Source organism: Copadichromis virginalis, linkage group LG14 (genome assembly GCF_057382275.1).
Source record: "Copadichromis virginalis isolate Kocher_CV1m ecotype Utaka linkage group LG14, C_Virginalis_male_GT1.1, whole genome shotgun sequence".
NCBI classification, from domain to species: Eukaryota; Metazoa; Chordata; class Actinopteri; order Cichliformes; family Cichlidae; genus Copadichromis; species Copadichromis virginalis.
Window position 1 is genome coordinate 6,653,313 of NC_140631.1, and position 27,588 is coordinate 6,680,900.

Sequence of the window (27,588 nt, forward strand, 5' to 3'; positions counted from 1 at the left end):
GCGGAAGCCCCATCCTGCTTTTATATTATCTGATGACGTCACACAGTCAGACCTTACTGGAAATGATAACAGTTTGGGCCTGTTCAGAGAGTTTACCTAATATGGACATCAGCTGCTAGTTTTTAGAGAAAAACAAGTGTGTATTACATTTGTGCCTTTTGTGAAAGTATATCTATCAGAAAACTGTCCTCAGACGACCCTCCTATTCTTACTAAGTGTGTGTGTAAACGTGCGTCTTACATAAAGTGTTGTGCAAGTTCTCTAATGGCCTGCGTACGTGCAGAACTGAACATAGACCTAGGCAGGGTCCAGCAGGACCCACAGGCTTCTAAGTGGTTACAGAACTGTGAAACAGCTTTAAACAAATGTTGAGTATAATACAGAACAACAATGGACTGATTAAAGTACTGATAATCTGTGTAGATTAATAATCTAGTCAGAGTAACCTATATGTGGTTCAAACATTATTCTGTCAACTGGTTCAACAATGGTAAATGATTAATCAATGATGGTTATGATTATAAACTGTCATCATAAGAATACAAAATAAAATATCTCTTTTCCACAAAATGTATCAGGAATCATTAAGCAAAGGAAGTCTTCCTAAAACAGGATCACTAATCATTTTGTTACCTAAACCAGGAAAACCGAGTAATAAATGTGAAAATTTGAGGCCGATAAGCTTACTTAATTCTGATTTTAAGGTGTTGGGTAAAATATTAGCAACACGTCTGCAAGATACTCTCCCCTCAGTAATTCATAGAGATCAAAACGGTTTTATATTGGGGCGCCAAGGTCTACATAATGTGAGAAGAGTCTTTAACATTATAGACGGACTAAACAATTCTTCAGAGAGGGCCTTTCTCTCACTGGATGCTGAAAAAGCATTCGATAGGGTCGAGTGGCCTTATCTTTTTGATGTTCTGACTAGATTTGGTTATGGAGATGTGTTTCGAAGATGGATACAATTATTACACTCAAATCCAACTGCTGAAATCTTGACAAACAAAAATATCTCTAAACCAATAAGGGTGAAACGGGGATGTCCACAAGGCTCGCCGATAAGCCCACTGTTGTTTATATTAGCTATGGAACCCTTTGCTATAGCCGTACGTTCGAGTTTATCATTGACAGGAATTATGGTAAATGAAGTAGAACATAGGATTTCGTTGTACGCAGACGATGTAATAGTATATCTCTCTAAAATAACAGAATCTATACCTGCTCTGCTTAGATTGATAGGGGAGTTTGGTCAAATATCAGGGTATGTCATTAACAAATCTAAATCATCAATTTTATTACTAAATGAAGAAGAAAGGAAAAACCCACCCATAGTAACATCTCATTTTAAGACAGTAAAGGACTTTATGTACTTAGGAATAATGATTTCGCCCAAATTAAGTGAGATCGTGGAAAATAACTATGAAAGACTTTGTAAAGAAATAACAGAGATAGTGGACAGATGCATGTCTCTACCAATTTCTTTAATTGGTCGGATTAATATACAAAATGAGTATACTGCCAAAGGTGCTTTATGCGTATCAGAACATCCCCCTGCCGCCTCCTGTTGATTGGTTTAGCAGGATCAAAAAGCTTGTTCTCGGTTTTCTATGGAAAAATGGGAGACCAAGGATAAGATTATCATTGTTGCATCTACCATACAACGAGGGTGGTGTCATGTGTCCAAATATTGAGTGGTATTACTGGGCATGTCAAATCAGGTCTATAAGATACTATTTTGACTTAAATAACGCCCCGCAATGGTCAGAGATGGAAAGTATTAATTTGAATCCACCTTTGCCTTTATATTTTTTCTCAGACACAGCAATAAACTTGATTAAAAAGGCAAAAAATCCGATGGTAAAGAACATGGTCAAAGTGTTGTATGATGTAAAAAGATATATGAGGGAACCTGTTGTACTGTCACAGTTTACACCAATGTGGGGAAACCAGGACTTCAGACCTGGAAGAGAGGATGAAGTTTTTAGACAACGGTCAATTAAAGGACTCCAAAAAATCCAAGATTTGTATGCAACAGATTCTCAAGATATGATGTCCTTTGATATGCTTAGACATAAATATAATATAGATAGAAAACAATTTTTCAAATATCTCCAAATTAGAAGTTACATTCGAGCGAATCAAAAGAATACCTGCACCAAACCACCAAAATCAGAATTGGAAGACATAATTAGCAAAAGCAGATCAAAAAAAGGGGCAATATCAGAAATATATAAATTGATTAGGTCCAAAACATCTGACAATTCTTTGGGAAGGTTGAACGCCTGGAAAAATGATTTAAAGAAAGACATATCCGTGGAACAATGGGCATTGGTTTGTGCAAAAGCTCATAAACAAACTATCAATTCTAGACTAAGGTTGTTGCAATACAAATGGTTAATGCGAACATATGTTACTCCCGAAAAATTAAATAAGTACAACTCTAATATTCCAGACACTTGTAATAAATGTAATGAAGATAAAGGTAACTTTTTGGCATTGTATTTGGGATTGCAGGAAGATAGGCTCTTTTTGGGTTGCAGTAACACAAACTATGAAACAAATATTATCCAAAGAGATTGTTTTGGATCCTGGCTTCCTTATTCTGGGATTGTACCCAGAAAACATGAGGTACACAAAAAGTGACAGAATGTTTATAGATATGGGTTTGTTACAAGCAAAAAGATTAATCGCACTAAAATGGAAAAGAACAAGGGAACCAAGTATCACTCAGTGGATAAAACAAATGATGGTGGCTTTGCCATTGGAGCGGATAACATAAGAAAGAAAGTGTACTTTATTGGTCCCCGTGGGGGAAATCCCTCTCTGCATTTAACCCATTCACTCAGTGAAGCAGTGGGCAGCCACTGGGCGCCCGGGGAGCAGTGTGTAGGGACGGTACCTTGCTCAGGGGTACCTCAGGGTAGCTGTTCAGGGGAATCAAACCCCCGACCTTCCGATCATGGGGCCACCACTCTACCTACTGAGCTATCCCTGCCCTACATGTATACTGAAAAGGAAATTGGATGTTTTTGAGAAGGTGTGGAGACCATTTGTGAATTTTGTAGAAGGATTTGTATTATCTGAGGAGGACGAGGACTGAGGGCAATAACATTTGATTTGGGATAATGCAACACGTTCTCACTCCCAACTCGTCAAACGTGTGACGCATGGTCAGGCTCCCTCTGCTGCACTTATGGACGCGCAGGGTACCCCCCTCGCGTCAGCAACTGACGTGAAGGGTCCTCCGATTGAAGAGATTGCCGCGGAAGAGCCTTTTGTCCGTATATTTATATATTTCCGAAATCACATTGTAGTGACGTATACTGAACACAATAAATTATATAATGTAAACAACTACCTGAGAAACAGGTAGAACGATACTTTTGTATGGTTTATTGCATTTATGGAGGGAGTGATGTATGCTGGGTAATGGCACAGCTAGCTACTGGGTGACTTTATTCACCCGCTTTGGCTGTTATCAGTCCAAACAATGGACGTTATTAGCACAAATCTGTCCCATAGATATCGGCCATGTCCTGCTAGATTGTTCAGAAGGTTGTTCTCATCCATCCAGATGGAGGATCACTAACAGGAGCGTGGGAGACTCCAGAATCCACTCTGGCTGGAATCCGGTGGATATGCAGTGTGTACAGGTAAGACCATTTAAACGGACAGCATTTATAGAATGACTATTAAAAGTCAGCGAGTGTCAGTAATGTTAATGTGGTTATGTTAGTAATACACCGAGTGCTAATATAACAGCTTTAAGATGCATTTGTAGATATTATTACGTGTTTTACCGTCTTTATGGTGCTAGCTTAAAGTTACGGTGTAAACGTTAGCTTATATTGGAGGAAAGCTGTTACTGTTAAACGATGTTAGCACAGAAATATTAGCTTCTGTCATGACTGATGAAGTTACTGGTTAATAAAGTTTCCAGTAAAGTGTTTAATCGCAGCCACAGATTGACAGCAAATATCTCGATTAGCTTCAGTGCATCTGTAATAAATATGTGCAAGTTTCAGTGCTTCGTTTAAACTGTATGATACTTATACTGACCCAGGGTCAGTGTAAAATACAATCCTAGCTGTGTGAACAAAGCCTGGCTCCTTTAATCCTGCATGACAAACCTCAGGATGCAGGTTATTATTACTCTTTCCTGCTGGCACACCTGTCACACCTGAGAGTCAGCTAGAAACTTACAGTGACGTGGACACCATGCAAAGACTGCCAGACTCTGTAATACTGCAAATGATCAGTGACTCAGGTTATCACTAAACTTTAAACGGCACCTCTGTGTCTCTGTGTGCTGAACATTTAGGATTGAGTCAGGCTGCATTGACTGTGGGACTTTAATGTGTTAAAAGCAGGTTGAAGACTGCTCAGAAACATTTGAAGATTAAAATTTAGCATTATGGCTGCTGGTGGTTTGTAAAGCCTCTACTCAGCTGTATTTTTGTTACTAATTTATGTTTGTTGTTGTTTAACACAGATTTCAGAAGAGCAAATATGCTTAATAGTTTAACTAGATTTCATTTGTCAGTGTGGGACTGCTGAGTCACCTGAAGAACTCATTTCATTCATTCTCCACATGATGTTCATTTACAGAAATGTTTCACAGGAACTGATTCCTCCCAAAGGTTGAACTAGTGTGTTTCCATAGATTACCTCTGTATGAATGTACTTCTTAAATGAAGGCAAGTGTTTGTCCTTTTTTGTTCCTCAGGTACAGTACGTGATATCAAGGGCAGGCAGTCAACACTGGGGGTAGACAAGAAGCAGACGTACTTCCAAGAGGGAGCTGCAGTGAGGTCAGAGGTCAGAATTTAACAGCTCAGGTTTATATTTTAGAGGTTATAAAAAATCAAAATGTATTCATGAAGAAACCTTTAAATAATAGTCATAATTATGATTATTATAAGAAATATCAAACATTTAAGTGGATTTTCTGTTACACATATTGTGTTAGCCCTGCGATAAACTGGCAGCCTGTCTCTGTCCTGTATCAGCTGGGATAGGCTTCATCCTCCCGCAGCCCTGAATTGGATACATTGTATTCCAATTATGTAATCTGATCATTTACAAACTCAAGGTATCTAATCAAAATGTAAGTAATAATTATAAAATGGGAAAGCAGAAATAAGTGTGACATAAATGTAAATGTGTTAGCTGACATAGAGGACAGCTACATGCAGTCTGAAAAACCTTTGTTGTCAAGTTTGCAGGTATATCAGCACGAGACATTCTTACATAGAAGAGACATTAAAGTCTCTGACTCAGTGAAGCATTATTGGTCCCGTCTGTTTGGATAAATATAGTAAGTTGATGTTTGTCCATTTACTGACACATTTCTTAAGTGCTTATCCAGTTCAGGATCACAGTGGAGCTGCAGCTGGATATGTTCACTAAATAAACCTTACAAAAGTTAACAATAAACCTGCATCCATGTACATTGTTGTCCACAGGATGAGAAAATCAAACTGGAAGACTGTGGAACATGTTAATAAATGTTTGTGTGTTTATGCCTGTGTCTTTCACAGGAGGCGCTGGAAGGTTTCCCTAATAGTTCCTGGTGAATCAAAGCAGAACCATAAAGGTTGCTGGACTGCATGATGGCCTTACCCCTGAGCAGCCATCCTGTTAAAGGAGGAACCAGTTAGAAGCTGTTTTCAAAGTAGCTGAGCAGATTTCTTCTCAAGTAAGCAATTAACTGTTTGTTCGTCTGTTCTGCCACTTAAAGAGCATTTAAGGACGTCTTTCGAGTGTCCAGTTGAATTAATTCTACTGGCTCTCATGGTCATTTGTTATTATAGACATATTTTTCATGTTCATCCAGCTATTTAGTAAATTCTGTCTATTTAGTAATATCCGTCAGCTATAAAATGTAATATAAATATAAAAATATCTAAATATCTCCTGCCCTTTATGTTTTAATGATGTAAGTCTGTTATCGTGTTACATTAGCATTCCTCACATATCAATGAGATGCTGTACAGTACAATCCTACTGACGCAGCAGAGGGATAACGACGGCTATTCAACATCGTTACACGACACATTCGAGCTGCATGATGCAGACAAAGCGACTAAATCATCTTTTTTGTGGTTTATTGTCTTCAAACCAGCAGACAAAGCCGATTGCAGAAGATGTCGGAGAAGAACTTCAGGCCGTGGACTGAAAAGGTATTTTTTTCTTGTTATCAAAAGACATTTTGGAGTGGCAGCTTCTACAACTGGTTGCGCTGAAGTAAAGCTTACAGTCTAAGAAACCACAGTGTTGATATTCAGCACAAAGAGAAAAGCTCACTTGTTTGAATTTATTTACAATCATAGTTTTATAAATTCTGACTGTAAACAGCTTTTACAGCTTTGATATTGTTTGACACTAGATATCAGGTTTAATTTAAAGGTTTCTGTGTCCCAATGAGCCATTTACACTGACCAGTGTTTCACTTTAACTGTAACACATTCATTATTTAGATTCAACAAAGAAATAACTGAATGTAAAAATGACAGCCCTCAGGCAGGTTTATAGAGATATATGCATGCATTATGAAATTTATGTATCCCAGATAATTGTTATTCTTCTAGTCATGGCAGACCTACCCCTCCTCCCCAGTTAACTGCAACCCAAAAGAACTAGTGGGGCTATTTACACACTCACAACCAGTGTGGGGTAAAAAGAGCCACCAAAAAGCTGTCAGCCACAGATGTGCTAGAAGAGTTAGAAACTCTACTTATGGAGAAACTTTCTAAGTCTAACAGAGGACAGGAACTCCTGCCCAAATAACATGATATAACCCCACATACAGCCCAGCCATAAAGTGAACCAAGTCATTTAGTTAAAGACAGCATGGGACCAAATGCATGTAACCAGCCTGCACCAACCTGACATTTCTTCCTCCTGAATTAAATGAATGGATGGATGAAAGTTAAATGACTACAAACCTAAAGCCACTAGTTCCCACACTGGAGCTCCCTGACACTGTGTGTTAACCGTATTTAGCTTGTATCAACAGTTGTAACAGGCTAAGCCACCCGAGACACTGCATTGAACGATTGTTTCTATCTTAATGATTTCAGCTGACTGGTTTCAGCTCAGATGTTCTGCTTTTTCCTTTCAGTAGATCAAAGCAGCTCGTGCTCCTTCTGCTTCCAATTTAGAAGAAGAAGAAGAAGGCGAAGGCTTCAGCGAAGTGGCGTTCATGGTCTCAGTGAACAGTCACGGTCACACACTGCATGTGGTTTTAAAAGCAACATGTCTGTTCACCACAACAATGGAGATGTGTAATATTAGTGCAGCTGTGGTTTGTCCTTGAACATCAGTTCTGTTTTCTACTTTGATCACTTAGACCAAAAAAGTGTTGTTTTCAGATTCTTTCTTTTACATCTATAAAGCACCTGCTCATTTTTATTACAATTAGTTTCACATAAATGTTAGTGTTTCCTTTATGATCTTTTAATGCTTACACTACACTGTACACGTCTACATTAGAGACATTTCTGCTTCCTGTTTCTGTTGACTCAGAGTTGTGAAATGTTCTTTTATTTGATGCACAATATGAAGTTCATAATTTTCTTACAAATAAAACTCTAATGACAAACATGAACAGCTGTGCTTATTTCTGAGACATGAGTTTTTGAATGTGTTGATATTTAGACAGTTTGCATCTGTATGCTGAAACTGTAATGGTGAACCTGAGGTGATGGTCAACAGAAGGCAAATATATATCAATATAAAACAATATTGAAGTAATGTCTTTACCCCCTGCAGCGTGTGGACGCTGTGCACGCAATCACCTTATTCACTGTAGTAAACATGCACCGCTAGCTCACGTGACTGACTGTCTCCATGGTTACATCGTATATTATTAGCTGTAAACAGCTTCCAAAGATACCGCCATAGCTCTCTGCAGCTGTAACACTTTCACACTTTGCAAATCATTTCATGTTTTTGATAGTTATGAAGACAGAATATGTTTTTAAGGTCATGCTAGGCGGTTGCTATGGTGGTTGCTGTGGACTTGCTGTGGACCTGCTTGCTTACCTAACCTTTTTTACCCACACCCCTCCGCATGCGGGCCAAATACACACCCCTTTACGACATCTACCAACACTTTACAACAACAACAGACTAATAGGATAAAATCTTAGCAGGATTAATTTATGTAGCACAGCATATTACATCATAACATAAAATGATCAAGATTATAATAAAAACTTAAAGATCATGACAAATACTTAAATATGGCATGATGTAACTGAGTGAAATATTGGCCTGGACTTGGCTCCAACAGCACCTAAGCTACGACCTTGGCTCCCTGTTTATCTGCTCCTGCTGAGATGGGGCAGAAAACCTCTCCAGTATGTTCTGTTCTCTTCTAATCAGATAAATAAGGCGATGACTTTCTGCGAACAGTATTTGTTATAACTCAGCAGTATAATGCATCATAAGACAATATCATTCATTCACAATAAATCAGCAGTCTAATGTAATGCAAATCAGTTTAACAAATGCAATAGTTATCAGCTTCTAATTCAGGAGAATAATGCAAACTAAAACTACATAATAATTCACAATCTTTAATTAGGGGTCTAACATGGCATAAAATAATATTATAATCCCACACAATGAAGCTTTTAAATCTTACTTACTCCTTATACTCCTTATATACAGAGAAGGTGGTCTTGTAGAATATCCTTATTATTGGGAAGTTCCAGACAGTTGTACTTGCTTGCTCTCTCCAAAATGGTGGGGCCCAAATACATTTCCTCTTGATGTTGAAATTATATGTTTCCAATTTGAGTGCCTTGTTTTTAGTTTCTTCTTTGTTGTGTTTGTTTGTTTTAAATTAAGGAGTCCAAAGGGTAGTTGTTGGGTCTCCCCTTTGCTTTATACAGAGAAAGTGGTGTTATTCAACACCCTCGTCTTTGTGGTCAAGTTTAGTTCATTTCCTCTTTTGTTAGATGAAAATGGTCTGTGTCTGTGTGGGACAGTCATCCAGAAGGAACTTGAAGTGGACTTTGAAGGGAACTGGTTCAGCAAATGTGGTAGATGTTTGAATGGAGCAGGTATTATTGTCTGCAATGAAGGGTCCCAAAAGTAGATATTGGGTGCTTATTCTTTATATACTCACGAAGGTGGTCTCATAAAATGTGCTTCTTATGCGGGTCGAACATCACATCGTCCCTGTCCAGGATGTGTACATCCCCATCATTGAAAAAGTGCCCATTGGACTGTAGTTGTAAATAGACTGGCCTGACGAGGTAGCTCTACTTCAGGGATGGCCAACCCGCGGCTCTCGAGCCGCACGCGGCTCTTTGCCTGGTTTCATGCGGCTCTTACGTTCATATCAAAGTTTGCGTTTGTGGGTTTTTTTTTTTTTAATGTTGTTGTTTTAAAATGTGCGCGTTCGCTTCGCTTGAGTTCAATACGGTGTTTTCATCAAATGCACATGTGTGTGAGATGAAAATACCGCAAAGTTTCCCAGTAGGAGCAAGTTCGCCCTTAAAATGGCAGGAAAAAAATGCACAGCAAAAAGAAAATATGAAGATGAACACAGGACGTTTTTAACAGAGTGGGAGAGTTTATATTTTTTTGTTGAACGCAATGGTAAGCCATTCTGCCTTATATGTCAGACGTCATTAGCGCATTTCAAAGCTTCAAATCTTCAGCGCCACTTCAGCTCACTCCATGCTAACATCGACCAGGAATTTACAAAAGGGACTGAACTTTGCAAGCACGAGTTGGCCACTTTGAAAAGTCAGGCAGAAAGGCAGATACAGTTTTTCCAAAAATTTACGAAGCGGTCAGAGACCATAACGCTCGCATCCTATCAGCTGGCTTGGAACATTGCACGGGCTAAAAAGCCATACAATGAAGGGGAGTTCATTAAAAAATGCCTCAGTGATGTTGTTGAAATCTTGTCTCCTGAAAATGACAAATTAAAACGCATGGTATCAGACGTCCAACTGTCCCACCACACTGTTGAACACAGAATATCGGACATTAACACGGCTATTGAATCACAGTTGCACTCTGACCTTCAAGCATGTGAGTATTTTAGTGTCGCATTGGATGAGAGTTGTGATATACAAGACAAGCCTCAGTTGGCAATATTTGCACGGTCTGTGTCCAACGATTGTGTGATCAAAGAAGAACTCCTGGATATTGTGCCATTAAAAGACAGAACCCATGGCATAGATGTGAAAGAAACCATGATGGCTGCATTTGAAAAAGCAAATCTGCCCATAACGAAATTAACTGCAATAGCCACGGATGGAGCACCAGCCATGATGGGATCTGTGAACGGGCTTGTGGGGCTGTGCAAAGCTGACCAAACTATTCCTGACTTTTGGAATTTCCACTGCATCATCCACATGGAGCAACTCGTGTCTAAATCATTGAATTTAGATCACGTCATGAAGCCTGTGATGGAAATCGTCAACTATATCCGCACACATGCGCTTAACCACAGGCAATTCAAGAATCTCATCACTGAGCTGGACCAAGGGCTTCCAGGTGACCTGCCGCTGCACTGCACTGTGAGGTGGCTCTCAAAAGGCCAGGTACTCTCTCGCTTCTTTGAGCTTTTGGATGCCATGAAACTGTTTATGGAAAAGAAGGACAAGGACTATCCCGAGCTCTCGGACCTCAAGTGGATTATGGATCTGGCCTTTTGGTCGACATGCTGTGTCACTTGGACAGACTGAACCTGACCCTGCAGGGTAAGTTAAAAATGCTGCCTGACATGGTGCAAAGTGTGTTTGCGTTTGTCAACAAACTGAAGCTGTTCAAGACACATATTCAAAAGGGAGATTTAACGCATTTTCCCACTCTGCTAAAAGCCAGCGGGCAAGTCGCCAGCGCTGCCCTGAGTAAGCAAAGAGCCAGATATGCAACGGTGATTGAAAACTTGCACGAAAGCTTCGTGACCCGGTTCCATGATCTACAATTGAAAAGGCCACAGATTACGTTCCTCGTCGACCCATTTAATGCAGAGACCGGCTGTTTGTAAGTCCCGCTAGTCACAGATGAAGCTGCGGCTGAGTTGGAGATGATCGATCTTTGTGAGGAGGACCAATTGAAACCTGCTTTAAGGGAAGGGACCATTTAGTTCTGGAAAAGTGTGCCAATGGAAAAATACCCCAATGTCAAACGGGCTGCGCTTAAGATACTGTCAATGTTTGGGTCAACATACGTCTGCGAGTCTGTGTTTTCTACCCTAAAACATGTCAAATCAAAGCATCGATCTGTTCTGACTGACACACATGTGAAAGAATTGCTTCGAGTGACAACAACGGAATACAAGCCAGATTTAAAGAGGATTGTTCAAGGCAAGGAATGCCAGAAGTCCCACTAAACAACATGCATTGTAAAAGTAAATGCTATTGTAGATTATTATATTTTTGTTTGTGGACTTGGTTGAACTGAGAGTTTGTGTGTGTGAGACAGTGGACACAATGTTCATTGTTGAAAATGACTGGCCTGTGGTTTTAGTACTGTAGGAGTCCATTTCTGTCATTATCATGTTGGTGTGTGACATTTACAATGAATCTGGCTGAGCAGAGATGTGTGTATTTTGTGTGTGTGTGTGTGTGAGTGTGAGAGAGAGAGAGAGAGAGAGAGAGAGAGAGAGAGAGAGGGGGGGGAAAGGATGGGTGATGTTCATGTGTGCCCATGCGTATGATGTGGCTCTTTGCGGTAACACAGTAAAAAAAAAGTGGCTCTTGGTCTCTGACTGGTTGGCCACCCCTGCTCTACTTTGTTGTGCCATCTGCTTTGCCAGATGTCATTTGGTTTCCCTGATTTATAAATCCTGGCAATCCTCCATGCACTTAACAGTGTACACTATATTACGCTGTTTGTGTTGGGGGACCTGGCCTCTGTGTCTGTGAGGATAGTATCCGCACTATGTTGAAGCATCCTGATGACACCCAGTTTATGATCCAGTGGATAATGAGAGTCAAACCTTAAATACTGATGCGTATGCGTAGGTTTACGGTACACATCAGTTTTTAATTGTCCCCCATTACTGATGGAAATTTCACAGTATGAGAAGGTTAACCTGCCACTCTTATATCCTCCCTGGTGAATTTGATGTGTTGGTCCATCGAGTTAATGTAATCCGTGAATTGTGGTACGTCCTGAGATTTAATTTTCACCCAGGTGTCATCCACCAATGACTTGGTGGTGTTCCAGGGTAGGATAGGAAAGCCCACTTCCTCCATGTACAAATTGGCTATGATGGATTAAACTGGGTAACCCATGGCACACTCATGTTTCTGCCTGTATGTGAATGTGAAACAGGTAGAATTAAGACAAAGTTCTGAAAGCAAGCACACTTGGACGATGCTGAGAGTGGTCCTGTTGCTGAGGTTGGGGTCCTTCTGTAATCTCTTATGAACTACCTCCAATGCTTCCGTGACGGAGATGCAACTGAAGAGAGATGTAACATTGTACGAGATCATGGTTTCAAGGAACTGAGCTCCCATCCCATTGTTCCTTCATTGGTCCTAGTTTCAGTCAATATGCAAATGTACTGTTTATAAGGTTGGGGAAACCTGCAGTCAGTTGAGACTGAAGAAGTCACCTGGATGAGTGATGAAATGTTTCTCACACTGAATACACTACATCCAGATGGACAGAATCAAGTTTCGGGGATTTACTTACCTGAATTTTTGAGCATGCATCAAGACATACACCACTTAAGGTAAAATCATGCTAAAAACTTTCTCTGTATAAGTACTTAGTGTTCAGGACTTAAAAACACTGAGACTGAACTCAAGACATGTAACCTTAACAATTGCGACTGGATGAATGAAACAGAGACAAAGAATTTAAAAAATAAAGAAGATCTATGGACTTGTGTTTATGAAGAGTACATAGCAAAATATAAAAAACAGATTTAACAAAACTTTAATTTCTGTATTTTTGTTCATAATCATTGGTATCTGGAGCAGGTAACTAGTACTTCAAGAAATATGGCCTTCTATGTAAGCATTGGGTCAAAAATAAATCTTCGTATTAAGATGCTTGGTCATTCCAAGCACAATAATGGAATGTTGGGTGTTCTCATTTGACCCAACATTTTTTATTTCTTCAAATCTTTCTGAGCTATTGGTTGTACTAAGTTGTTTGCTTCAACAAACATTCAACTACATTACCCCTTATATTCATAAGTCAGTTCTGTACAGAGATGTTTGGCTTCATATTAGGATAACAGATGCCATGAACCACCAGTACCCTCGAAGATCTGGAAGAGACCTTTGGGGAAATGTTGGGTGTAGGAGGCAGAGAACACAAGTTATGAGAGAAAAAAGGGTGCTACTTGAGGACCCATAATGCACTGCAAAGATAGACTTAGTGGATTTAACCCTTAGATGCACAACCTAACAATACCTACACTCTTCCACGAGTGGCGTCAAAAATAGACCACAAATAGAAACAATGCATTTTGCTATAAACTTGGATGTTATTCTTCAAAATCTTTAAAATGAAGAGTTGCAATATTTTCATATTTGAGGTATTCCTCATAAAACATGTTTGTGACATGAGGCCCTTTGCATTTTTATTTATTTTTTCATTAATTTTAAGAAATTGCAGTTTTTGTATCACTTGTATCACTTTTGTATGCTTGCTCTCCATATACTGCAGAAGCTGGGTCTTCCCTCTGAAAGGCACAAGTTGTTCATCCACTGTAACACAATCACTGAGGATGAATTTCTGCCTGCAGTTGACCAGGAACAGGCCCCATATGTAGCGGAAAGCTGCCATGTGGTTTGTTTTCAGACTGTAGGCTCTGGTCCTGTCATCAAAGTGAAAGAAATATTGAATATCTTTAAATCTTTGAATTGACATAGTGGCCTTGTACAATGGGTTATGCAGAGGACGCCCAAAAAAACACACCAACTGGTACATCCCAGTTCTTCTCACTTCCTGCAAGAATGGTCAATCAAATGAAGGCCACAAGCTTATGTTTGGTTAAATTATTCCACTCTTTCCCCCAGTCTGTGGCTACTCTATATAGTCTGGGTCCTCTGTATCTTACATGTCAGATTCTGAGTCAATGCCTCCAATGGGCTCTTCATCCCATCCGTCCTGGATCATTTGTAGGGCAAGGTCCACAGGGATCCTAGCTGGCCTCATAGCAGCCATGCTACTTTAAATATTAAAAAAAAAAAAAAAAACAATCAGAAAGGACAATGTTTGAAATGCACAGGAAACTATAAACAGGGCTGCACATAAATGGTCCGCAGGTGCACATTTGCTGTCAAAATAAAAGACTCGTACCAGATAAGAAGTTGGAACACTTGTTTGCATACATTAGATATTGTGGAGGAGGACAGACATTTGTTCAGAACTCTTAAAGATGTCGAAGAAGCAAGCTCCGTAAGCAATTACTTTGGTGTTCCTCCACCGTAAAAAAGCGCGTATTCTCTGAATTTCCGGGAATACTTTTATTTTGTTAAAATCAAAAGGTCGTCCCTTTGTTTACCTTTAGTCTCTTAATATTTTCAGCACCCCGCGTCCATCGTTGGCAGCTTCTCTCATCAAAAGCGATAAACTCTTATCACCCAGGAACTGTATTAACTCTGCGTAGGCCTGGGCCTTCTTATCTTTATCATCTTCATCTTCGTCATCACTCTCCAATATTGTGGCTTTTAGACCTTGTAGTCTAAGATGTACCCAAAATTTTGTCTCCCACAGTTCATAATTCTTCTCACTTGTCAAAAATTAACCTCGCCCATCAGCCACTGGGTTTATTTGCACGCTTGACAAATGAGGGAATACGTAATAACTAACTCAACATTAACCCTTTCAATTTATGGACCTGATCATGTTTCCTTACCAATGACTTTTGTCCTTTTAGAAACTGGTTTAGCTCAGCGTGATGAGCAGGTGACCATATGCTGCATGGCTTATTATATAAAAATGAATAAAAGGTTTTGTCCATACACACAAGGGAGTTAAATGGAGATATCAGGTTCAATACTGACATTTAGGTGTGAACCAGCATCTCCATATAGTCAAGCCCTGTGACCCACCATCACAATACAGATCTTATAGACCATGAGAATAAGAGATTTGTAAAGAAATGTTGGGTCTCAAATTGAGATTTTGCGTTTAACCCAACATCTCATCATTGAACCCAATTTCTCAATACAAGACCCTGTTGTTGGGTCATATCCAACATGATTTTGGTGTGTTGTGATCATTCAATTCAATTCAATTCAATTTTATTTATATAGCGCCAAATCACAACAAAAGTCGCCTCAAGGCGCTTCATAGATACAGAGAAAAACCCAACAATCATATGACCCCCTATGAGCAAGCACTTTGGCGACAGTGGGAAGGAAAAACTCCCTTTTAACAGGAAGAAACCTCCGGCAGAACCAGGCTCAGGGAGGGGCGGCCATCTGCTGCGACCGGTTGGGGTGAGAGAAGGAAGACAGGATAAAGACATGCTGTGGAAGAGAGACAGAGGTTAATAACAGATATGATTCAATGCAGAGAGGTCTATTAATACATAGTGAGTGAGAAAGGTGACTGGAAAGGAAAAACTCAATGCATCATGGGAATCCCCCGGCAGCCTACATCTATTGCAGCATAACAAAGGGAGGATTCAGGGTCACCTGGTCCAGCCCTAACTATATGCTTTAGAAAAAAGGAAAGTTTTAAGCCTAATCTTAAAAGTAGAGATAGTGTCTGTCTCCCGAATCCAAACTGGAAGCTGGTTCCACAGAAGAGGGGCCTGAAAACTGAAGGCTCTCCCTCCCATTCTACTTTTAAATACTCTAGGAACAACAAGTAGGCCTGCAGAGCGAGAGCGGAGCGCTCTAATAGGGTGATATGGTACTACAAGGTCATTAAGATAAGATGGGGCCTGATTATTTAAGACCTTGTATGTGAGGAGCAGGATTTTGAATTCAATTCTGGATTTAACAGGAAGCCAATGAAGGGAAGCCAAAACAGGAGAAATATGCTCTCTCTTTCTAGTCCCTGTCAGGACTCTTGCTGCAGCATTTTGGATTAGCTGAAGGCTTTTCAGTGAGTTTTTTGGACATCCTGATAATAATGAATTACAGTAGTCCAGCCTGGAAGTAATAAATGCATGAACTAGTTTTTCAGCGTCACTCTGAGACAGGATATTTCTAATTTTAGAGATGTTGCGCAAATGGAAGAAAGCAGTCTTACATATTTGTTTAATATGTGCGTTGAAGGACATGTCCTGGTCAAAAATGACTCCAAGGTTCCTCACAGCGTTACTGGAGGCCAAGGTAATGCCATCCAGAGTAAGAATCTGATTAGATACCATATTTCTAAGATTTTCAGGGCCGAGTACAATAACCTCAGTTTTATCTGAATTAAGAAGCAGAAAGTTAGCGGCCATCCAGGTCTTTATGTCTTTAAGACATTCCTGCAGTTTAACTAATTGGTGTGTGTTATCTGGCTTCATGGACAGATAGAGCTGGGTGTCATCTGCATAGCAGTGAAAATGTATGCTATGTCTTCTAATGATGCTGCCTAAGGGAAGCATGTATAATGTAAACAGAATTGGTCCTAGCACTGAACCCTGTGGAACTCCATAATTAACCTCAGTGTGTGAAGAGGACTCTCCATTTACATGCACGAATTGGAGTCTATTAGATAGATATGATACAAACCACTGCAGTGCAGTACCTGTAATACCTACAGCATGTTCTAATCGCTCTAATAGGATATTATGATCAACAGTATCGAACGCTGCACTGAGGTCTAGCAGGACAAGCACAGAGATGAGTCCACTGTCAGAGGCCATAAGAAGATCATTTGTAACCTTCACTAAAGCTGTTTCTGTGCTGTGCTGAGCTCTGAAACCTGACTGAAACTCTTCAAATAAACCATTCCTCTGCAGATGATCTGTTAGCTGTTTGACAACTACTCTTTCAAGGATTTTTGATATGAAAGGAAGGTTGGAGATTGGCCTATAATTAGCTAAGACTGCTGGGTCTAGAGATGGCTTTTTGAGTAAAGGTTTAACTACAGCCAGCTTGAAGGCCTGTGGTACATAGCCGATTATTAGAGATAGGTTGATCATATTTAAGATCGAAGAATTAATTAATGGCAGGACTTCTTTGAGCAGTTTTGTAGGAATGGGGTCTAAAAGACACGTTGATGGTTTGGAGGAAGTAATTATTGAAGTTAACTCAGAAAGATCAATTGGAGAAAAAGAGTCTAACTTAATATCAATGGTACTAAGAGTAGCTGTAGATAATATTACATCTGTGGGATGATTATTGGTAATTTTTTCTCTAATGATAAAAATTTTATTTGTGAAGAAGTTCATGAAGTCATTACTAGTTAACGTTAAAGGGATGGTTGGCTCAAAAGAGCTCTGACTTTTTGTCAGCCTGGCTACAGTGCTGAAGAGAAACCTAGGGTTGTTCTTATTTTCTTCAATCAGTGATGAATAGTAAGATGTTCTGGCTTTGCGGAGGGCTTTCTTATAAAGCAGCAAACTATTTCTCCAGGCTAAATGATGATCCTCTAGATTTGTGACACGCCATTTCCTCTCCAGATTACGAGTCATCTGCTTTAGGGTACGTGTTTCAGAATTATACCACGGAGTCAGGTACTTCTGATTTGAGGCCTTAGTTTTCACAGGAGCTACAGTATCCAGAGTCGTACGTAGTGAGGAGGTGAAATTATTAACAAGATAATCGACCTCTGTTGGGGTAGCGTTCAGATAGCTACTCTGCTCTGTGTTGGTACAGGGCATTGAAGATGATAACAGTGGGTGGATTATATTCTTAAACTTAGTTACAGTGCTTTCAGAAAGACATCTACTTTGATAAAGTCTACTCTTCACCGCTGTGTAATCAATTATTGTAAAAGTAAATGTTATCAGGAAATGATCAGACAGCAGAGGGTTTTCAGGAAACACTGTTAAATGTTCCGTTTCTATGCCATATGTTAAAACAAGATCTAGAGTGTGATTAAAGTGGTGGGTGGGTTCTTTTACATTTTGAGAGAAACCAATTGAGTCTAATAACAGATTAAATGCCATGTTGAGGCTGTCATTTTTAGCATCTACATGGATGTTAAAATCACCCACAATAATTATTTTATCTGAGCTCAGAACTAAATTAGATATAAAGTCTGAGAAATCAGACAGAAACTCTGTGTAAGGCCCAGGTGGACGATAGATGATAACAAGTAAGACTGGTTTCTGAGTTTCACAGCTGGGGTGGACAATGTTAAGCATCAGGCTTTCAAATGAATTAAAAGTCTGTCTTGGTCTTTCATTAATTAAAAGTGCAGTAAAGACCCAACATGTCTTTACTGCACTTGGAATGTTGGGTCATTCTATCCATATCCTAAATTCAAATGTTTTTCACCCAATACTTATGTACACTCAACAAAAATATAAACGCAACACCTTTGTTACTGCTCCCATTCCCCATGGGATGGACGTAGAGACCTAAAATTCATTCCAGATACACAATATAATCATCCCTCCCAAACAGTGGTCACAAATCAGTCCAAATGTGTGGTAGTGGGCACATCTGCCATATTGAGATAATCCATCCCACCTCACAGGTGTGCCACATCAGGATGCTGATCTGACATCATGAGTAGTGCACAGGTGTACCTCAGACTGCCCACAACAAAAGGCCACCCTGGAATGTGCAGTTTTGTCTCACAGCAAAATGCCACAGATGCCACAAGCAATGAGGGAGCGTGCAATTGGCATGCTGACAGCAGGAATGTCAACCAGATCTGTCGCCCGTGCATTGAATGTTCATTTCTCAACCATAAGCCGTCTCCACAGGCGTTTCAGAGAATATGGCAGCACATCCAACCGGCCTCACAACCGCAGACCTCGTGTAACCACACCAGCCCAGGACCTCCACATCCAGCAGGTTCACCTCCAAGATCGTCTGAGACCAGCCACCCAGACAGCTGCTGGAACAATTGGTTTGCACAACCAAACAATTTCTGCACAAACTGTCAGAAACCGTCTCAGGGACGCTCAACTGCATGCCCGTCGTCCTCATCGGGGTCTTGACCTGACTCCAGCTCGTCGCCGTAACAGACTTGTGTGGGCAAATGCTCACATTCGATGGCGTCTGGCACGTTGGAGAGGTGTGCGCTTCACGGATGAATCATGGTTCACATTGTTTAGGGCAGATGGCAGCTGAGAATGTCCCAGTTCTTGCATGGCCAGCATACTCACCGGACATGTCACCCATTGAGCATGTTCGGGATGTGCTTGAACGGCGTATACGACAGCGTGTACCAGTTCCCACGAATATCCAACAACCTCGCACAGCCATTGAAGTGGAGTGGACCAACATTCCACAGGCCACAATTGACAATCTGATAGACTCCATGCGACGATGTGTTGCACTGCATGAGGCAAATGGTGGTCACACCAGATACTGACCGGTTCTGGGTCCCCAGACCCCCAATAGCGCAAAAAACTGCACATTCCAGGGTGGCCTTTTTTTGTGGGCAGTCTGAGGTACACCTGTGCACTACTCATGGTGTCAGATCAGCATCCTGATGTGGCACACCTGTGAGGTGGGATGGATTATCTCAATATGGCAGATGTGCCCACTACCACACATTTGGACTGATTTGTGACCACTGTTTGGGAGGGATGGTTATATTGTGTATCTGGAATGCATTTTAGGTCTCTACGTCCATCCGATGGGGAATGGGAGCAGTAACAAAGGTGTTGCGTTTATATTTTTGTTGAGTGTATTTCCTAAAGAACTAGTTACGGTATGTATTTCTTACATTCACTGGAATTATTTCCAATATTTCCTGTGCTGGAGAGAAGCGGAAAAAAAAACCTGCTATCGCTTCGTCAACAAGCCGGCGAAGCTGTTGTTGTCACTACCTGGAGGACGTGTGGACATGAAGACGGCATAACATCTGGTCTGACGCTGCCTTCAGGTGCTTTTCAAACAGTGTGAAATCAAAAGTTGAAACGCCTTCCCATTTTAATTTAGCTCTGACGTCAAAAAAAGAAAAGACTGTTTGCTCCTGACGCTGCCCTCCACATAACCTTAAATACTTTCCTTAAATAAGTTCCCCCAGGGATCAATAAAGTATTCTGATTCTGATTCTGATAACCTGTTGTCTGAAATGTGAGCCCTGGCTTTCATTTTCAAATACACCTTTTAATATATATGAAATCTATTATGAGTTAATGGTAAGGTTCTTACAGTCACTGGTACAGTATCCTGATCCTAACACAAAAGCACCCCGGTTATCAATTTTGGCCTTTGAAAAGGAAAATGAGATAAATAACTTATAAAATTCAAGAAAACAAACAATAACAATTCATGAAAAGCAACTTAGCTGTTTAGTTGATGCTTTATCTGACACGTATTGCAACTGATTATCAGCATATCAGCGGGTCAAACACAATGACTACAGAAAACTACAATCACTGATCAAACACATTTCCAGAGAAAATCCCCAAGATTCATTTTTGACTATGTTAAATTCTACTTGCCATGTTAGTTTAAAGGAGCCATAAACTAAATATTCCACCACAAAATATATTATATTTCTCAGTGATGAGCTTTTCTTTCAATAAAACTTCCAATATATGACAGATTTAAAATATAGACACAGAAAATTTTTGGTAAGTTTTATCTACAGGGATCCCACTGAAAGAGACATAGAACTATTATATTATTCCCTCTTTGTGCCCAGCAGAGGACAATGCAAGCTTAAGCTGACTACCAGTGCAAATTACCCACATGCTCAAATATTCAGCATTAAATTAATAATATAGTTTTCATTCTAGACTGACAATCAAATCATTGAAAACAAGACAAAGATTATGAGACAAATAGAAACTCTTTATTCAAAACATGAACTTTTTGTTCCAAAAAATATATTTTAACAAAACCAAACACAGTAACAAATGGCCTCAGACTGAAAATATGGAAATCAAAGTAAAAGATTGATAAAAGAAAGAAACAAATGAAGCATATATAAAGCTTGATACACTCGTTCTTTTTAATGTACACTACTGGATGAATGGTTGAAAAAGTAAAGTATGTTAAAAAAAGGTAATACCTGTACTATAATATATGACTTTTTTTAAGCTTGCTTCTCGAAACAATAATGAAAATTTCTCTTTTCTTTCTCAAAAAAAAGTGGAAATGCTTTTAAATTACCAAAAGGAAAATATGGTGAAATTAACAGCTGAAACATACTGTCTCTTATTTTTTGTCAGCTGTTTTCAAACACAACTTCTAAAAAAATCATCAGAATTAGACCAGGACATTGTTGTTTTAACTTACATAAAACAGACAGCAGGACATTCCAGTCAGCTGCATTTAGACTACCGGACAAACTCCCTGTGGTCGTGAGGAGGGCACTGCCTGACTATAGTGTGCAGGAGGCAGGAAACAGGATGATCACTCATTAACTGAACTCAGCAGAATATTCACTTCTCTATTCTTGATTTTTCACAATTAAACATCATGCATTTTTTACGAGAGAACTGGCATGTTAAAGACAATATCTAATGATTCATACGGTTTAGGGCTGCAGTACATAGGTGAAAAGAGCCTTTTTGTTGCTTGTGGGAAAACGATCTACACTAAAAAGAAACTGAAGAACAATTTTGAATATTCATGAGCAAAATTATTCAAATCTTTAACTGTGGATGGCAATGAAAAAAAACTTAAATTCTGTAACATAAAGGGTTGCTCAGTTTGAATGAAGCTGCTTTTAGATGGTTTAAGTAAGGCACTTTCAATTGCAGCATTAAAGTCTCTTAAACAAGGTAAACAGAAACAGGGTACCAAAATCTTAGCGCAAAAGGTATTCAAGATATTATTTCTGATACTTTCCCGCGCTCTATTTTCTTGCTATACAAAGCTTATTTACTGAACTGAGCTAAATAGCTAAGCTGTTTTAGATATTCGTGTTTCAAATCCACTCTGAACCCTTTTTGACTCCATATTTGCTGCTACTGCTGGTGCCGCTGCTACCTCTGTCTGTATATGCCCTGCTGGAGGCATGTCTGTTGGTCTGCTGGTGTTTACGTTCACGGTGGGGCGTGCTGCGGTTGTTAGTGTGGCTCTGCAGCTGGATGTAGGTCTGATTATCACCCTCCAGGATTTTCTGAGGTCTACCACTGTCCTTATGAACAGCCCTGGGTGCATTTCCCTTCCCAGCTCTGCACTGGTTTTCATCATTAATGCCGTTCTGTTGACGCTCCTCTTGGGGAATGTTCACGTGATTCTGCTGACATGCCAGCTTGGCATTAGTTAGATCAGTGATGGGTAGTGGTTGGTTGTGGTTCCCTTTACCTACCAGAGGAGGTTTGATGGCGATGTTGTACCCAGGTGGAGGCGCTGGTGCATTCCAAGAAAATGGGTCACTCAATCTCACCTTGTTAAGACGGCCTTGTCCTCTTGCCAGCCCGTAGAGCTCCTCATTGGGGAGCTTCGTCGAGTGTATTATCTTACACATGGTACCTATGCCCAGGTGAAGCATCTCCCATATATTGAGTGTTAGACAGAGCAGGGAGACTGTGTACATGATGAGGAGAAAGATTGTCTTCTCAGTTGGTCGCGACACAAAGCAGTCCACCTTATAAGGACAGGGCTGCTCTTCGCATACGTAGATGGCAGGAACGGACCAGCCATAGAGGGTGTACTGACCATAGAGGAAAGCAACCTCCAGCAAGGAGCGCAACAGGAGTTGGAAGATGTAAAGGCGCATCAATCCATCCTCTTTGATACGATGACGCCCATCATGGCGTACTTTGGCTTTTACTTTTCTATCACAGCTGCCTCCCTTTTCTGCTTCACAATCGTCGTTCTCCACCTCTGCCACTTCATAGATCATCGGGTCTTCCTCGTCGTCATCCTCAGCCTCTTCAATGCCCCTGTGCTGCTTTCTGCCTGCAAGATAGTGCTTCTTGGGTTTCTTCTGGGAAAATCCATTCACTCCCCCACTTTCTGCCTTCTCCTCTGCCTGAGCAATTTTGTTGACAGCGTAGCCCAGGTACATAACTGAAGGGGTGGCCACCAGGATAATTTGAAAGACCCAGAAGCGGACGTGTGAGAGTGGAGCGAAGGCGTCGTAGCATACGTTCTCACAGCCTGGCTGGGCTGTGTTGCAGACAAAATTGCTTCGTTCATCGTGGTAGATTGACTCTCCTCCTACGGCTGTTAGCACAATGCGGAAAACAATGAGAGCAGTGAGCCAGATCTTGCCCACAAATGTAAAATGGTTGTGGATTTCTTCCAGCAGGTGAGTCAGAAAACTCCAGCTCATGGTAGTGGTGGAGAAACTACAGCAAGAGGCAACATACCCATCCTCTTACTCCCTGTGGAGAGAACAGAAAGCTTTGGGTCATGCATGCAAACTTAAAAGGCAAATATCTACATTGATTTATTGAACACTGAGGTGGTTATGTCATCTCTTTTCGAGCTGCCAAGGGTAACAAATGAAGTCAGAGACAAAATAAGAAACTAAAGGTTTACTCCCTCCAGGATTCGCTGCTTCTACCATAACCGAGTATGGCTGCCCCCATTCCCCTGCTGGCCTGTGCTCCAGTTTGTCTCTTTTGCTCCCTTTTTAATCCTTCTCCCTGTCTTTTCTATGTCCTAAACTAAAAAGGAACATCATTACTTCTACTTCTATCAAACATGGTTTAGGGAGTGATGGCACACTGTCTTCTCACATGTCAGATTTATCGGTTGGTTAACATGGCATTTTTCATTAGTGCTACAGGTCACATGAAAAGCCATTACAGGGATCTTCTAAAGGGAGGTGGAATTGCTCAGAAAATTAAACATTGTGCATGCTATATATATATATATTACACTTTGGCCTGAATAAGACCGCAAAGGTTCATTACACATTCCTTATAACCTTTACTGCAATTTAGCTTATTGTTCTATTTGAAAACATAGAGTCAACCATGGTGCTGCTGACATAATACAACCAAAATATGTGCATTAAAGATATAATGAGCTTCCTGAAACAAAAATAGCGAACAAAAAAGTTCCAAAACTTTGTATAATGCAAGCAAATTTGTTTAACTCATTGATGTACATCCACCCGAAGGACAAATGGATACTCTGAGAAACGGGACTTGACACATATGTTCTTGACATGCCCTCTAGGATTACAAATGTACATATTATTTTCAACTTGAAGATTCTTCTTGCCAGAATCTGATAATACAGAGTAGGGCTGGGCTATATCATACCGTTCACGGTAATACCGGTGTAATGTTGGGCAACGATAAGAAAATGAAATATCGCGATAGAATATGTGTAAAACGCGCATGCGCAGTGCCTTTGTTTACATACGCTCATGGTGGCAACGCAGAATGAGAAGAGCGAAAGTGGATCATTGAATAAAACAGATGAACCAGAACTGGTTTGTAAAAATGCTGGAATTTCAGTGGTGTGGAACTGGTTTAGCTTTCGTCCGTCAGATACACAACAAAGCACTATTTTTGGTAGAGCATGCTAGCAGGCTGTCGTTATTACTGTGTTGTTTGGGAAATACGGCACACTTAAAATCAATCCTTTGATTTTTCTGAAATTCGACAGAGCCCCTTATAATCCCGTGTGCCTTATGTATGAATTCTGGTTACTGACCTCGAAACGATTTTATGTACACGGCGCTCGAAAATCTGTCAAATGTTTCAGTACGACTTTGCTAAGCTACGAAGCCGCACCGCTTGATGGATTTTCGGAGCATTACGGCTATCGTAGGCAGGAGCCTGGCGGAGTGATACGTACTGTGCTTCAACATAATGTTACCGTATTGTGTGTGTATAACCTGTTTTTAAGTTTTGTGGATATTATACATGGTTATGCTGAGGATATGTCGGCCAGTTTCCACTGGAAATGCCTTTTGGTTAAACTGTCAGCAAAGAATTTGCACTGTTAAACTTTTATGTAACTTTAATGCACATTAAAAACAGCTGCTTGTTTAAGTGAAAATACATTGATGGTGTTTTTTTGCACTAATAAAGTTGAAGAGTTGTAAAGTATTTTGTCTAGTGTCAGTTATATTGTCAGTTATATCATTATCGCAAATTTTCAAATGTATATCGTGATAAATAGTTTTGGTCATATCGCCCTGCTCTAATGCCGAGTAGGAAAAAACATGATTTCTTACTCTTTCCATTTTTGTATATCTCTCAATTTTTCTCTTTTTCCTGACACACAGAATGAATAGCTCATCTTTTATTTTACATATAAAGACGCCACACACTCTTCTACTGTACTCACTCTGTGTTTTGTTTAGCGCCATTTGTTTGCACAGATGGGTATGAGCACTTAGCTCTTCTGCAGAATGCACACCTACCTCCTGATTCGAAATAAATCACAGGCAAGTACTTTGTCTTTCCTATACATGGTAATCAAATAGTGTATTTCTTCACAATAACAACACTTTCATCCTTCAATGATAGCTGTGCCTTGTAGCTCATGTCCAAACACATCCTCAGTATTAGTACACAAAGGGAAGAGTAATGAAGGAGATGGAACGCCAAAGTGTAATTGCCATCGTAATTTAAATTACACCTTAAAAATTAAAAGCCATTCAACGTTGATTTGTTAATTTACAACAATATACAATATATTTATTTGCCTATTATGGTAATGGATGCACTCTGCATTAAAGTCTGATTGATATATTGGCCATCTGATATTACTAGCTGCATGAAATATATAACACAATGCAGAAAAAGATGCATATAAAAATGCTGTTCTCACACAGAAAACTGTCATTCACCTGTTTGCTATTTAAGGTAGGACCTGACCTTCAGAATTCACCTGAGTGTTATCTAACTGTGGTATTCTTCATCTTGTCTCTTTGTAAGGCTCTGTGAACTGGCCGAAGACCTCTAATGTGCTTCTTTATGTGCTTAGGATGTCCCAGCGGAGTTCCGAGAGTGTTTGTTACCTTACCTTAGGAGATTCTGTTCGGGGATTTTGATTCACATATTGTACATATTGGACTCTTAAACCGAGCACTTCAAAAAGACTTTGTATATAGCACTATCTACACCAGCACTGTAAATAAACTCACCGCACTTTCATTCCTGAGTCCTGCATTTGACTCCGGCCAGACAAATCATGACAGCAGTGTGTGGATTACAGAGCAGTAAGTGCTGCTTAGTCAAGCAGGCATTCAAAGTAAGCAAAGTAGTTTTTTAAGTATGTGTTAGAAATGGGTAAAAACAGTCACTTATCATTTTCTTAAATCTAATTGCTACAAATTAATGTTGGCGTAAGTGCCGAGAATCAAGTATATGTGCATTAACCTTTTATCCCTAATCCAATGATAATTTACATTTAAGTTTAGCTGAAGTAAAGCCATTCATTGATGTTCAATAATGGCACCATTTTATCATATTAATGTAAGCTGTTGAAACCCAAATGTACTAAGCAGTACATATCAGCATGATATTGCAATTAAAAAAAATGTTTTGATGGGTGCAGAAAAAGAACACAGTCAGTTCATTTCAATGGTGATCAACAATTGGCCGAGAGTAGAACAAATTAATGAGCCAAAAACAGGCAGACCTGTTGCATGGGATTTTTGTAAGTCTGTGCTCACGGTAACTTGGTCACTTGTAACCCGGCTGCCTATGAAGATGAGAGTTATATCCCCGTACGCATCTTTTATAGAAATTTTTCTTGTCCCTCCATCCAATACTCCACGTCAAGTTCAGTTCAGTTCAGTTCTGCTACATTAATATACCAGTATTACTGAAGACCAGTGTGGCGGAGGAGTGGTGCAGTGAGCTCAACGGGGCGGTGCTGGTAAGAACAGCTGATGGCGATTTTGGACTGATGGTGGTTTTCCTTCCCTTTATATAGTGAGGCGGAGAGGAGCGGAGGAGAGGGAGCTGGGGAAACCGACCGCTGTCAAACGGTATTCAGCTGTCATTCTGTGGACACTCACAATAAACGTGCATCCAATGTTAACGACGTGTGTGTGGGTGTATCTGTGCCTAGCGTGTGTCACAAGTGGTGCCGAAACCCAGGAGCCTGCCGGTGTGGGGATGTCCGACCCGCAGGCTGCGCCGCCCGCCCAGCCTTTGCAGTTTCTGGCGCAGATGCTGGCGGAGATGGCGAAAATGAACCACGACCATGCGGCGGCCCAGCGGGCTCACCTGGCTGCGCTGCAGGAGCAGACGGACCGGCAGACTCAGGTTCTGGAGCGGCTGGTTGGCGCCGCTGCCCCGCCGAAGCCCCCACCGCTGTCGGTGGCGGTGCCCCGGATGGGGGACAGGGACGACCCCCAGGTTTTTCTGGAGACTTTTCGTGCCACGGCGGAGGCCTGCCAGTGGCCGCAGGTGGAGTGGGCTTCGCGTTTGCTTCCTCTGCTGTCGGGGGAGGCTCGGACGGCGGCCCTGAGTCTGCCGCCGGCTTCGAGGGGCAGCTTCCAGGACGTGAGCCGGGCGGTGGTGGACCGGTTGGGACTCACCGCTGAATATCATCGCCGGCAGTTCCGGGCCTGTCGGCTGGCCGTGGCGGATTGGCCGTTTGCTTGGGCCCGGAAGCTGCATGACGAGGCCGTATGCTGGCTGCA

At 40.7% G+C, this 27,588-nt stretch overlaps 1 protein-coding gene and 1 long non-coding RNA gene across 3 annotated transcripts; one reads left to right on the plus strand and one right to left on the minus strand.

Moving 5' to 3' along the window:
• Nucleotides 1–4,374: 4,374 nt before the first annotated feature.
• LOC146693307 (uncharacterized) lies at nucleotides 4,375–7,602 on the plus strand. 2 transcript variants are annotated; one of them, XR_014923961.1, is made up of 4 exons: nucleotides 4,375–4,821; nucleotides 5,544–5,701; nucleotides 6,128–6,185; nucleotides 7,127–7,602. It is a non-coding gene; the product is annotated as an uncharacterized LOC146693307 (long non-coding RNA). The 2 variants fall into 2 exon arrangements; XR_014923962.1 differs by having other exon boundaries at nucleotides 4,375–4,814.
• Nucleotides 7,603–21,945: 14,343 nt separating this feature from the next.
• On the minus strand, nucleotides 21,946–23,301 carry LOC146693308 (gap junction gamma-1 protein-like). The gene has a single exon (XM_085478774.1). The coding sequence runs from the start codon at nucleotides 23,299–23,301 to the stop codon at nucleotides 21,946–21,948; it is 1,356 nt and encodes a 451-aa protein (XP_085334900.1).
• Nucleotides 23,302–27,588: the final 4,287 nt, after the last annotated feature.